The 13,032-nt window shown below is 44.3% G+C and overlaps 1 protein-coding gene across 2 annotated transcripts in view; it reads left to right on the top strand.

The window, feature by feature from the left end:
• The window catches only part of ankfn1 (ankyrin repeat and fibronectin type III domain containing 1), a 119,853-nt gene that overhangs the window by 86,713 nt on the left and 20,108 nt on the right, over positions 1 to 13,032 (top strand). For both annotated transcript variants that reach the window (XM_047376417.1, XM_047376418.1), the window contains 3 exons: positions 1,300 to 1,413; positions 2,841 to 2,938; positions 7,094 to 7,184. In XM_047376417.1, coding sequence (XP_047232373.1) covers positions 1,300 to 1,413; positions 2,841 to 2,938; positions 7,094 to 7,184 — 303 coding nt within the window. The remainder of the gene's footprint in view (positions 1 to 1,299; positions 1,414 to 2,840; positions 2,939 to 7,093; positions 7,185 to 13,032) is intronic.

The following is a 13,032-nucleotide window of genomic DNA, read 5'->3' as shown; positions in this document are numbered from 1 at the left end:
ACATGCGTTTAAAATTGATTTTAGTTATAAACATAGTCAAGATCAATTTATTATGCTACTTTAAATAAAACCAATTGCATCAAGTCATTGACTTTGTATCCTCCCCTTCCTAAACAAGCATCTTACTCTCTTGTTACAGAAAGGAAAACAGGAAGAAACTTCAAGCAAACCCCAAGCAGAGCAGGGACACAAAATGGCAGTACCACAGGTCCAGGAGTAGTTTCTATAAAGAAAAAGTATAGTTAATGGTATCAGTAGCTTTATTGGTTGCTTTGTTTAGAAGACAGGGTTTAAACAGAAAGACAGATCCAGTGTATCGCCAGTAGATAGACAAAATGAAGTTACTGGCAGCAATAGCATAGCTGATGGTCCCCTTCAGGAAGGTGTCACAACTAAACATAAATGGCTAGCCAGATGTAAGTTCTGATGAGAAAAAGAGAGTAAGGGGTCAGAAAGTTAATTGCAGCAATATCTGTAGATAATCTATTATTGGAGAGAAGTAGGAGAAAGAAGTAGAGTGAGGAAAACTAATCAGTATGTCCTCTTGCCCCATCAGCCTATGGCAGCATAACTACAGAGCTATATCAGGATAACTTAATCCACTCTTACTATGGGTTTTATCAGAAAGGAATGTTTTAAGTCTATTCTTAAAAGCAGAGGGGGTGTTTGCTTTACATGAAAAGGCCTGATAACTAAATTATATGCCTCCCATACCTTTAGAAACTCTAGAAATCGTCAGTAAACCTTCAGAGTAGAGACCTTTGTAACAACCACATCCCTAATATATGATGGAGCTTGATTACTATGGGCTTTACATGTAATAAGGGGAATTTTACATTCTATTCTTGATTTAATAGGGATCAAATAAAATGAAGAATTTTAACTTTAATCAAAACTCTCGTTGCAGCATTTTAAATCAGTGGAAGGCTTCTTACAGATTTTTTTAGACTTCCTGATAGTAAAGAATTACAATATTTCAGCTGTGAAATAACAAATGAATTAACTGTGAATTAACTTTCTGCATCACTCTGGGATAACATAATTGTAATTTTGCCAATATTGTGAAGGTAAAAAAATATAAAGTCCTGGAAACATGTTTAATTTGGAATTCAAATGCTGTCTCCGAACCAAAGATGACACCATGGTTGTTTACATTATTACTGGAGGCCAAGTTATTGTCATCTACAGTAAGTAGGTTAGTATGACTAACCAGATTCAGAAAAATGTTTTTGTGTCTTCTTATTTCTCCTCACCTTTAACTTTCCCCTGCAACTGATGCCTCTCTGCCCCCCTCATCAGGTACCCCAGAGGCCCCGATCATGGTTAGATTGAGCGTGAGTAGCAGCACCACGCTAACCGTCACCTTCCAGGAGCCACAGTGTCTAAACTCCACATTAGTGACCAAGTACAGAGGTGAAGACACACACACCCTTACAAAGGTCACAAATAGATAAAGATCAACATATGACCAAAAACAGGATGGAATCACTGCAGTTGGAGGGCATTCAGTGCCCAAATCTTATTCACCCATAGAAAATTCAGGCTTTGTAAAATATTGCTCAAATAAAATAGCATTGATACATATAATGAAACAATTTCATTTTTAGATCAACAGAAACAACATATTTTTCAAACAAATACTTGCACTAGTCTAATTCTCCAAAGATGTCAGCAGCTAACAGAGAGGCTGTCAGACCTTACTGAGCCACTGCAGCAGATATACCAGAAACATGGAGCTCGATTTTGGGGGTTATTTTTCAGAATGATAATGTGTCTGTTGGCCAAGTGCAGGGCATACAGACTTTTCTTAAGGAAACAAATTTGATATTTTCACACCAAGAACAATGATTCTAAATTATTTAGCAGAGGTTTATTGTTTTTTTTATATATATATTCCTGCCCCAAATCACTAAGAAGCATAATAAGTCTGTAACTCATGCAAAAATGTTAGAAAGCACAAATCAAATCTAAAACAGACCTGGATAACTTTAAATTGTGATCCAAATATCTGGAAACTGACAATATGATGCCTCTTGGGTCTCCTGAGGAACACAGCTAACTTTGTAGAAAGAGAATATCCAGTCAAGATTCCCACACAGGATTTAAAGCCACTACTAATGTCCTTCTCCAGCTAACTCACTCAGTTAACTGTAAATGTCAGTAGTGCTCTTTGCCAGAGTTAAATTTCTATTGTGAAAGAAAATAACAATAGGTCAGGAGGATATCCAGTTTCATAAATACAATTTTGGTTTACTTTTTTATTTTGAATCAAAAAAGATAGAGCCTGGTCATCTGCTCACAATCCCCAAACTAATGTTAAGGAAAATAAATTCTTGAATTTTGTTGAATTTTGTTGTTGAAGACGGACTCTCTCTGCAGTTGTGAAATTCCCTGTTTGGTTCTGGATGTTGTGAGTGCTCCCACTTTCTTCTTGGTTTGCTGCCCAGTGATGGGTAAACTCTCTCTTACTGGGAGAGACACCCTCTAACGTCTTCCTTATTGTTAGGTCAGTGAAGGCTCACTAAAAAGCAAAAACATGTTTGCTGTGATATAGATCAGTAATTTTGTTTCACATCTGAGCAGCTCCACTGCACTGAGACAGGAAGTAAGAGTCAGCAAGCGCTGCGGGCTTTGAGCCAAACAATGAGAAGGTTAATGATGATTTCAGAACCTCAGGAAGAACTATTGATCTGTAATAAAAAATGGAGCAGTTTGCTGCTAACACCTTCAGCATAATTAACCCTGTCTCTGTGTGTGTGTGTGTGTGTGTGTGTGTGTGTGTGTGTGTGTGTGTGTGTGTGTGTGTGTGTGTGTGTGTGCGCGTGCGCGTGCGCGCGCAGTGGAGTGGAGCTGCCTGAAGGATTTCTCGCTGCTCGCCGGTGAGATGGTGCTGGATAATCTGCAGAGCCTCAAATGCACCATCAGCAGCCTCTCCACGGTAACGACAGCATCCTCCTCCTTTCTCTCACATTGACTATGTTTACTCTGCTTTTAATGGAGTCTTTAGGCACACACTAGGTAGAGCTGCTAGAAATATTCAAAGAAATGCGACAATGCAGCATCTGCTGCAGGACTGCTACTGCTTGGACATGTGGAACTACTGTTCAATCCAGTCTTACGACAAAACCTGAGATCATCTCCACAGACACAGTGTAATAGTGTCTGTGTTCAGCATGCTGCTACAATGATTCCTTTATTAAAGTGACTTTAGTTCCCTCTAGTTTATCTGTGCTATATATAAAATTGCGCACACAAGTAATGTGCCCAATTCAATTCACTCATAATCCATCTTGGTATAGTTTGCAGTTACTAAGAAGGTCCCATGTCTTGAGACTGGTAGGAAGTTCTAGGTGGAGAGAAGTAGGGCTGAAAACCTATTCAGTCTAATACAGACTAATGTACAGTACTGTGAAAAAGTTTTAAGGAAGGTGTGAAAAAATACTGTAAACAAAGAATGCTTTCAGAAATATAAATGGTGATTGTTTATTTTTATCAATTTACAAAATGCTAAGTGAGCGAACCCAAACATACAGCCAATGCCATTAAGAACTAGCTTCAGCATAAAGAAAAACAAGACCTACTGGAAGTGATAGTATGGCCCCACAGAACCCTGATCTCAACATCATCGAGTGTGTCTGGGATTACGTGTAGAGACAGAAGGATGTGAGAAAGCCTACATCCAAGATGTTTGGAACAGAGAGTTTCTTTGACCTGGATTTGAGATGGATTTCCCTGGTTGAAAGCCAAACTTTCTGACTATGTGAGTATTGGGGAGTAGGGGACCTTTAACGAGAGCAACAATGGTTTTGTTCCAGGTATGTTTACCTGGAACTGGACTGAGGTAACAGAAATTTTGTTTTCCATCTGATGAAAACAATCACCAGTGGGCTCTAGATGGACAAACATCATCAGTTCACCTCCCCAACAACCCTATACCATTCCAAACCCTTTGTGAAGTGCCTTGAGACAACATGTGTTGTGAATTGGCGTTATATAACTAAAACTGAATTGAATTGAATGGAGGTTGGTAGCCCAGAGATTATATGAATGGGTAAACCCTGTGGCAGAACATGGCTGTTGCGTGCATACTCCAAACAAGAGAACTGGGAGCTCCAAATAGATGGGTTACAAGAACAAAGGCAGCACGGCATTTCCTTAAGCTTCTGATTCATACACTCAGTGTGGCCATTGGTCTGGGGATGAAATTTGGAACAGAGTGCAATTTTGGCTCCAAAGGGAGTCATGAACTCTTTCCAAACTCAAGAAACAAACTGAGGACCACGATCAGACAAGATCTTGAGGGAAATACCATGACGATGAGAAACATAGTTTAGCAGCAGGTGAGCGGTCACAAAGCAAGTAGGAAGGTTCTTTAATAGGCGTCAGCTGCAGAAGGAGGCATAGCTTAAGGAGAGACTTTGTTTATTTTGTGGATTAAACCGGTTAACTGATCAAGACATTGTGCTGCATAGCCTTGTGGTTCTCTCAAAGATAATACAATAGCATGTGCCCAGCTAAAGGTAGTTACCGTATCTGTGATTCAGCAGCGTCTGGAGGAAGAGAGTGGCAGTTTGATGGAGCGAGGGATATTAATAGAGACAAATCTTAAGAAGTGAGAAGAATTTAAATGACTCAGTTTTTCCTCAATTGCTAAGACACATTTCAAGCTGCTCTCCTTTTTCCCATACTGAACAAAAAACCCAATTTTCAAGTTACATTAACAAAACAGGCTCTTCTTACAAAACCAAACATTCACCTCAAAACTTGTCAATCTGTGCTCAATAGTGAACTATGTTGTCAAATCACACCCAGAGTCAATCAAAATAAAACAAAAACACTACTGAGCAAACTCTAAAAACTACATAGAAAAACAGAAAATATAATGCTCAGGACATGAAGCTATAGAAATAAATGTTTATTGTTCACTGTGTATTTAGCACTTGTATACAGTAAGCCTACGTTAAGAAAAAGCACAAAAATACACCAATGAGAAGTGCATTACTCAGCCACATCATTATCTCTCCATATGGGGTCAAGCCACCCTGGTCTTGCAGTTACAAGTTGATGCACTCCCTGACCCTAAGCAAAATGTGGCCTTACATTTTGACTGGTCAGGCAATGGGGGTAAAAAAATAAAAAATAAAAAAATAAACACAACCCTGGCTCAATAATATTTAGATCTGGTGACTGTGCAGGCCATGGGAGATGTTCAACTTCACTTTAATGTTCATCAAACCAATCATTCACCAATCTTGCTGTGTGTATTGGTGCATTGTCATCTTGATACACGGCACCGCCTTCAGGATACAATGCTTGAAACATTGGATGCACATGGTCCTCAAGAATGGTTCGGTAGTCCTTGTCAGTGATGTGCCCATCTAGCACAAGTATTGGGCCAAGGGAATGCCATGATATGGCAGCCCAAACCATCACTGATCCACCCCCATGCTTCACTCTGGGCATGCAACTGTCTAGGTGGTACGCTTCTTTGGGGCTTCTCTACACCGTAACTCTCCCGGATGTGGGGAAAACAGTAAAGGTGGACTCATCAGAGAACAATACATGTTTCACATTGTCCGCAGCCCAAGATCTGTGCTAATTGCACCATTGAAACCGATGTTTGTCATTGGCATGAGTGACCAAAGGTTTGGCTATAGCAGCCCGGCCATGTATATTCACCCTGTGGAGCTCCCGACGGACAGTTCTGGTGGAAACAGGAGAGTTGAGGTGCACATTTAATTCTGCCGTGATTTGGGCAGCCGTGGTTTTATGTTTTTTGGATACAATCCGGATTAGCACCCAAACATTCCTTTCAGACAGCTTCCTCTTGCGTCCACAGTTAATCCTGTTGGATGTGGTTCGTCCTTCTTGGTGGTATGCTGACATTACCCTGGATACTGTGGCTCTTGATACATCACAAAGACTTGCTGTCTTGGTCACAGATGTGCCAGCAAGACGTGCACCAACAATTTGTCCTCTTTTGAACTCTGGTATGTCACCCATAATGTTGTGTGCATTTCAATATTTTGAGCAAAACTGTGCTCTTAACCTGCTAATTGAACCTTCACACTCTGCTCTTACTGGTGCAATGTGCAATCAATGAAGACTGGCTACCAGGCTGGTCCAATTTAGCCAAGAAACCTCCCACACTACAATGACAGGTGTTTCAGTTTCATTGTCCAACCCCTGTATGTCACCACAGGCTAGTTCCATGGCTTGCGGGAAATGTACGTTGGTGTAAGGTTGGCATTCATATACCTTCCATCACCATAAGGAGAAGCATTCTTCAACAGGGTTCAGGACAGGGGAGTACAATGGAAGGCAAAGACTGATAAAACCTTGGTTCATGTTGAACCACTCTCTAACCTGGAGGGCTCTGTAAAAAAAACTCAAAACTCCCAAACAGCAACATAGATGGGATGTTCATCCTGCTGCCCTAACAGAAAATCCGGCATGTGAATGAGGAAAATGAGAAGCTGGTAAACACTGTCGGGCCCCAGGTTGGCATGATGGTGGACGACCCCATAATTGCGGACGGCAGCACACAATGTGACAGTGCCATCCACGCTGCCCAGTGACACCAACAATGGCCCGTTGACCAATCACACTATGGCCTCGCCTTCTGCTTTTGGTGAGATTAAACCCAGTTCCATCCAAGTAGATGTATTTATGGGATCTTTCCATTGAATCCATTTGAAAGACTCGCTGGAAGAAAACTGAGCAGGAGGGTTTCCACTACCACTAAGGCTGATCATCAGGCAAAGAACAGTCGTCCAAAAGCTCCTAAAATCCCTAACACTAATAAGAAGTAATTGCAGACAGGTGTGCAGTTTGCAACAGGCCCGCCACAACCTCCAGCAGAGATCTTCTGTTCAGAGAAAGATCTCACACACACGCACATACACGCACATTCACACCCACACACCAGGATCATGACAGAACCTTAACTTTGATGCACTCCCTGACCCTAAGCAACTATCACACCTGAATGTTGTCAATATAGCCGCAGCATCAAAGGCTAAAATGCAGCTAAAGAACTCTGTAAAAAGCCAGACTTCCAGCTTTGTCTTCTCTGCTGGTTTTTATGTTTCAGGGTCGGCTTTACTACGTCCGAGTGTCGGCGTACAACATGAAGGGCTGGGGTCCGCCTGCATCGTCCCTGCCTCCATCTGCCATTCCATCCAGTAAGTTCCTGCTTCCCATCACTGATTCAGCTGGATAAAAAGAGGAATGCTCTAGCTCTCCTGGTCTCCAGTTTGTGTCTCTGCAGCTTGTTCACTTTTGAAACACTGGTATAGATCTCTAAGGTGACAGATATCATTATCATGAGAGTTGATTAAATATTTACTATGTTAAAACATCTAATAATGATGATATTGTTGGTGTTTTGAGTTTGAATGGAGCTGATAACTGGTGCTATTTGCAAAATGATTTTTTTCCTCCAAGCCACACAGAATTTATCACTGCTGACCTAACTGAACTTACGTTGTTTTCAACATTTCAAAAGTAAAAAAGAATCTATTTTTTATTAACATGTTGAAGAACTCAAGCTGTCGGTCAGAAACAAAGTTGTTGAATCCTCACAGGCATGGAGTCATTTATGTAGTTTTTCTTGTACATATCTGGTTGCTCCATGGGTTCTGAAAGTAGTTCAGGTGGACACTAAGCAAGTTTTTCATCTGAAACCAGAGTCAGCCATTCTGCTGTTCTGTTCCAAGGTCCTTGGGGTTGGAACATCAGCTTCAGCTCTTCGTCACGACTCCTTTTCTTTTCCGAACACCTCAGCCTTGAGCTGCGAGAGAGAGTGTGTGCATGTGTGTGTGTGTCTCTGCACTGCGAGTGTTTATAACAGCAGCAAGGGGCAGAGAGTGTGTGGGCATGTGATTTTAAATATGCAAAGTGAAAACATGAGAGCCCTGAATCCATTAACAAGTTTTCACAGATTCCAGCAACATATTTTCCTCTTTGACGTGTTGATCCGTTTTCTGCTCCAGACGTCAGAGACGGAGTTACGACCAGGGGTGAAAGTGAGCCGGTACGGTCTGGTACTGCGTACCACTAAAAGATTCTGAGCCGGTACACAGTACCGGGAAGAGGGAAGAAAGGCTGTCTGCCATGACGCCGTCATCCAGAACCAGTTACGGCTGCAAAAACTCACGAGCACACAAAGAAGAACAGATCCGCTACCAATAGTCAGTCTAAAACACAACTTAATCTGTTTATAAAATGGCTTATTCCCCTCATTACAAATTGTTTCTGAACTGTTCAATGTTCTTGCTTTGCTTCTCTCCCCTCGGAGCTTGAGGCTTTTTTGAACGGCCAGCCTTTAAAATGAGCACTGCTATGTTTAATGTCTGTCTGCTCGCTGCTAAATACCCCAGTTAAAAGCAAAGATAGAGTAACTAGTTGTATTCCATGTTATTTTGCTGAATTAAAGCACAGTACAGCTCGAAAACAACGCGTATGACCAGAAATTTCACATACGCTACATGAGAGCACATGCGCGCTTACATCCAAAACAGAACGGTTGCCAAGGAGATCGGTGCGTTCGATTTAGTGGACTGGGAGATTTTACATAGGTGGTGCACAGACATAAAAAACCGCCACTTGCATTAGGACAGGACGAACAATAAATCATTACCATTTACAGACTTTTAAATAAAAACCGCAAAAACAACCAAACTGTAAATTTTTTTATTTAAATGAAATCAAAACTGGACCACAATGGTCAAGTTTTGGAACAATAACTTCTTTGTTCAAAAGAAAAGATAGAAACAGAAGATGAAACGTTATGCATCAGAAAATGGTTCATTATTGTTTCATACGTGGCAGCTCTTTAACAATTGAAATATATATATATATATGTTCTACATTGTCAAGTGATTCTAATTTCTGCCTTATACAGACAGCCTACAGTAAAGTAAAATATTGATACGTTTTAATTAGTTGGAGTCTGGACTTTGCTGAGAGAGAGAGATCTCGAGGGGGCCACAAATGAGAGTAACAATTAACACACACACATATATATATATATATATTTATATATACATTTATATATAGGGGTCTTTCTGCATGGAGTTTGCATGTTCTCCCCGTGCATGTGTGGGTTCTCACCCGGTACTCCGGCTTCCTCCGACAGTCCAAAGACGTGCCTGTTAGGTTGATTGGTCACTCTAAATTGCCCTTAGGTGTATGAATGAGTGTGTGCATGGTTGTTTGTGTGTTGCCCTGCGATGGACTGGCAACCTGTCCAGGGTGTACCCTGCCTCTCGCCCATAGACTGCTGGAGATAGGCACCAGCTCCCCCGCGACCCACTATGGAATACGCGGTAGAAAATGACTCACTCATTGAGTCACTCATTCATACACCTAAGGGCAATTTAGAGTGACCAATTAACCTAACAGGCATGTCTTTGGACATGGCTCCCCGACAAGTCCCGACCCCAGGCCTGGCTCCAGGGTGGGACCCCCGCTCCGCCGTACCGGGCGACGTCACGTGCCTCGTGCCAAGCCCGAACGAGACGCAAGACCATCCCCCAGTGGGCCCACCACCTGCAGGGGGAACCGTGAGGGACCGGTGCAAAGAGGATTGGGCGGCGGATGAAGGTGGATACCTCGGCGGCCCGATCCCCGGATGCTTAGGCTGGCTGTAGGGACGTGAAATGTCACCTCGCTGGGGGGAAAGAAGCCTGAGCTGGTGCGGGAGGTCGAGAGATATCGACTAGAAATAGTCGGGCTCGCCTCCACGCACAGCGTGGGCTCTGGAACACATCTCCTCGAGAGGGGCTGGACTCTCTTCTACTCTGGAGTGGCCCACGGGGAGAGGCGGCGGGCTGGGGTGGGTTTGCTTGTCGCCCCCCAGCTCAGCCGTCTCGTGTTGGGTTTACCCCAGTGGATGAGAGGTTCGCATTCCTGCGTCTTCAGGTTGGGGAGAGGTCTCTGACTATCATTTCAGCCTACGGGACGAGTGGTAGTGCGGAGTACCTGGCCTTCTTGGCGTCCCTGTCGGGGGGTGCTGGATAGTGCCCTCCTGGGGACCCCATCATTCTGCTGGGGGACTTCAACACCCACGTGGGAAACGACAGTGACACCGGGAGAGGCGTGATTGGGAGGAATGGCCTCCCTGATCTGAATCCGAGCGGTGTTTTGTTATTGGACTTCTGTGCTAGTCACGGATTGTCCATAATGAACACCATGTTCAAACATAAGGGTGTCCATCAGTGCACTTGGCACCAGACTACCCTAGGCAGGAGGTCAATGATCGACTTTGTTGTCGTATCATCAGAACTTCGGCTGCATGTTTTGGACACTCGGGTGAAGAGAGGGGCTGAGCTGTCCACTGATCACCACCTGGTGGTGAGTTGGATCCGCTGGGGGAGGAGAAAGCTGGACAGACCTGGCAGGCCCAAGCGCATAGTGAGGGTCTGCTGGGAACGTCTGGCGGACCCCTTGGCCAGGGATGTATTCAACTCTCACCTCCGGGAGAGCTTTGACCAGATTCCGAGGGATGTTGGAGACATAGAGTCCGAGTGGACCATGTTCTCCACATCTATTGTCGATGCTGCTGCCCGTAGCTGCGGCTGTAAGGTCCGCGGTGCCTGTCGCGGCGGCTGACGGGTACCGTGGGGCCAAGCGTGCCGCGGCCCGGTCGGTGGCAGAGGCAAAAACTCGGACCTGGGAGGAGTTCGGTGAGGCCATGGAGAAGGACTACCAGTTGGCCCCGAAGCGATTCTGGCAAACCGTCCGGCGCCTCAGGAGGGGGAAGCAGTGTTTCGCCAACACTGTTTACAGTGGGGTTGGGGAGCTGCTGACCTCGACTGGGGACATTATCGGCCGGTGTAAGGAGTACTTCGAGGATCTCCTCAATCCTGCCATCACGCATTCCCTGGTGGAAACAGAGGCTGTGGACTCGGGGTTGGACTCTTTCATCACCCAGGCTGAAGTCACCGAGGTGGTTAAAAAGCTCCGCGGTGGCAGGGCTTCGGGGTTGGATGAGATCCGCCCTGAGTACCTCAAGTCTTTGGATGTTGTGGGGCTGTCATGGTTGGCACGCCTCTTCAACATTGCGTGGTGGACGGGGACAGTGCCTTTGGATTGGCAGACTGGGGTTGTGGTCCCCCTACATAAGAAGGGTGACCGGAGAATGTGTTCCAACTACAGGGGGATCACACTCCTCAGCCTCCCTGGTAAGACCTACGCCAGGGTATTGGAGAGGAGAGTCCGGCCGATAGTTGAACCACAGCTTCAGGAGGAGCAGTGTGGTTTTCGTCCCAGCCGTGGAACACTGGACCAGCTCTATACCCTCTGCAGGGTACTCGAGGGTTCATGGGAGTTTGGCCAACCGGTCCACATGTGTTTTGTGGACCCGGAGAAAGCATTCAACTGTGTCCCTCGTGATGCCCTGTGGGGGGTGCTCCAGGAGTATGGAATCGGGGGCCCTTTACTGGGGGCCATCCGGTCTCTGTACCAGCGGAGCAGGAGTTTGGTTCGCATTGCCGGCACTAAGTCGGACCTGTTCCCGGTGCATGTCGGATTCCGGCAGGGCTGCCCTTTGTCACCGGTCCTGTTCATAACTTTTATGGACAGGATTTCTAGGTGCAGCCAAGGGCCGGAGTGTGTCTGGTTTGGGGACCAGAGGATTTCGTCTCTTCTTTTTGCAGGTGACGTGGTCCTGCTTGCCCCCTCTAGCCAAGACCTACAGCATGCACTGGGGCGGTTCGCAGCCGAGGAGGCCCAGGGGACGGCCCAGGACACGCTGGAGGGACTATGTCTCTCGGCTGGCCTGGGAATGCCTTGGGCTCCCGCCGGAGGAGCTGGAAGAGGTGTCTGGGGAGAGGGACGTCTGGGCGTCTCTGCTGAGTCTGCTGCCCCGCGACCCAGTCCCGGATAAAGCGGAAGACGATGAGTACGAGTACAAAAAGGTCTGGTCCTGTAGTCCTGTTCGTCTCAGAAAGGCTTCTAACCATTTGAATGGATCTGGAAAAATTTTATTCTCCTTTGATCAGAACCAATCAAAAAGGACAGAACTTCAGTGTTTCCTTTGTTAATCAGTTTGCTCCTTTTACACCACAGGACATAAAGTCCAATACAAGCTAAAAAGGGGGAGGGAAGTCTTCAGAGAAAAGCTTAATAATGTAAACAACTGAAAGACATCTGAATTGTAACGACATCTTACAGACATTTGGATTAACCTTAAAGACATCTAACAGACATCTAACTGTAGATGCCGGAGTTGTCACTAAAAACATCTCATAAACATGAACTGCCACTAAAAACAATCAAATTGGTAATGAGAATATCTAAACAACTAATAAGTGGTACCAAAGCCTAATTTTTCCATGAAGTCTGAAAGACACATTAATTGTCTCTGAAGACATCTGACAGGCATTTGAAATACCATTAAAGACACTTGAAAAAATTTGAATTTTTACTGTAGGTGTCTGCCAGATGTGAAACATCACTAAAATCTATGAATGACATTTTCATTGTCATTGAAGAGGTCTGCAAGACATTTGTTGCCCTGAACATCACCTGAAAGATACCTACTTTGAGATGAGATAGCTTTTATTCAGAGCCATTATAAACAGAATGCATTGTAAACATGCTTGAAAACTATGACAAACTGGATGAATTTGAATCTGTGATGGTGAGATTACATCAGGTATGAATTTGCACTATATAAGTCAACTGAAACCAACTGAATTGAACTTAAATTAAAACCGCCTGAATTGTCACTGAAAACAAGATGTTTGAAAGACATCCAAGTTTTCTCTAGACATGTGGAAAACATCTGAATGGTCACAGAGTATTTCTGGCAGACAACCAAACCTGTCACTGAAGATACAGAATCTGAAAGATATCTGATTTGTCTGAATACGTCTGGGCTAAATGTGGTCTGAAAGTTCTGTGGATCTAACCAAACAATTATGTGTGTTTGTATTTTCACATTTTACCTTACAACATGAACACCAAGCTGAGTAAAACTAGCAAACCACAAAAGCCAAATTCTTTCAGTTCATTCCTCTGTCCCTG

The sequence above is a fragment of the Girardinichthys multiradiatus genome, chromosome 10 (assembly GCF_021462225.1).
Source record: "Girardinichthys multiradiatus isolate DD_20200921_A chromosome 10, DD_fGirMul_XY1, whole genome shotgun sequence".
NCBI lineage: Eukaryota > Metazoa > Chordata > Actinopteri > Cyprinodontiformes > Goodeidae > Girardinichthys > Girardinichthys multiradiatus.
Note: the sequence above shows the minus strand (reverse complement) of the source record. Positions and strands in the feature narration are given on the sequence as shown.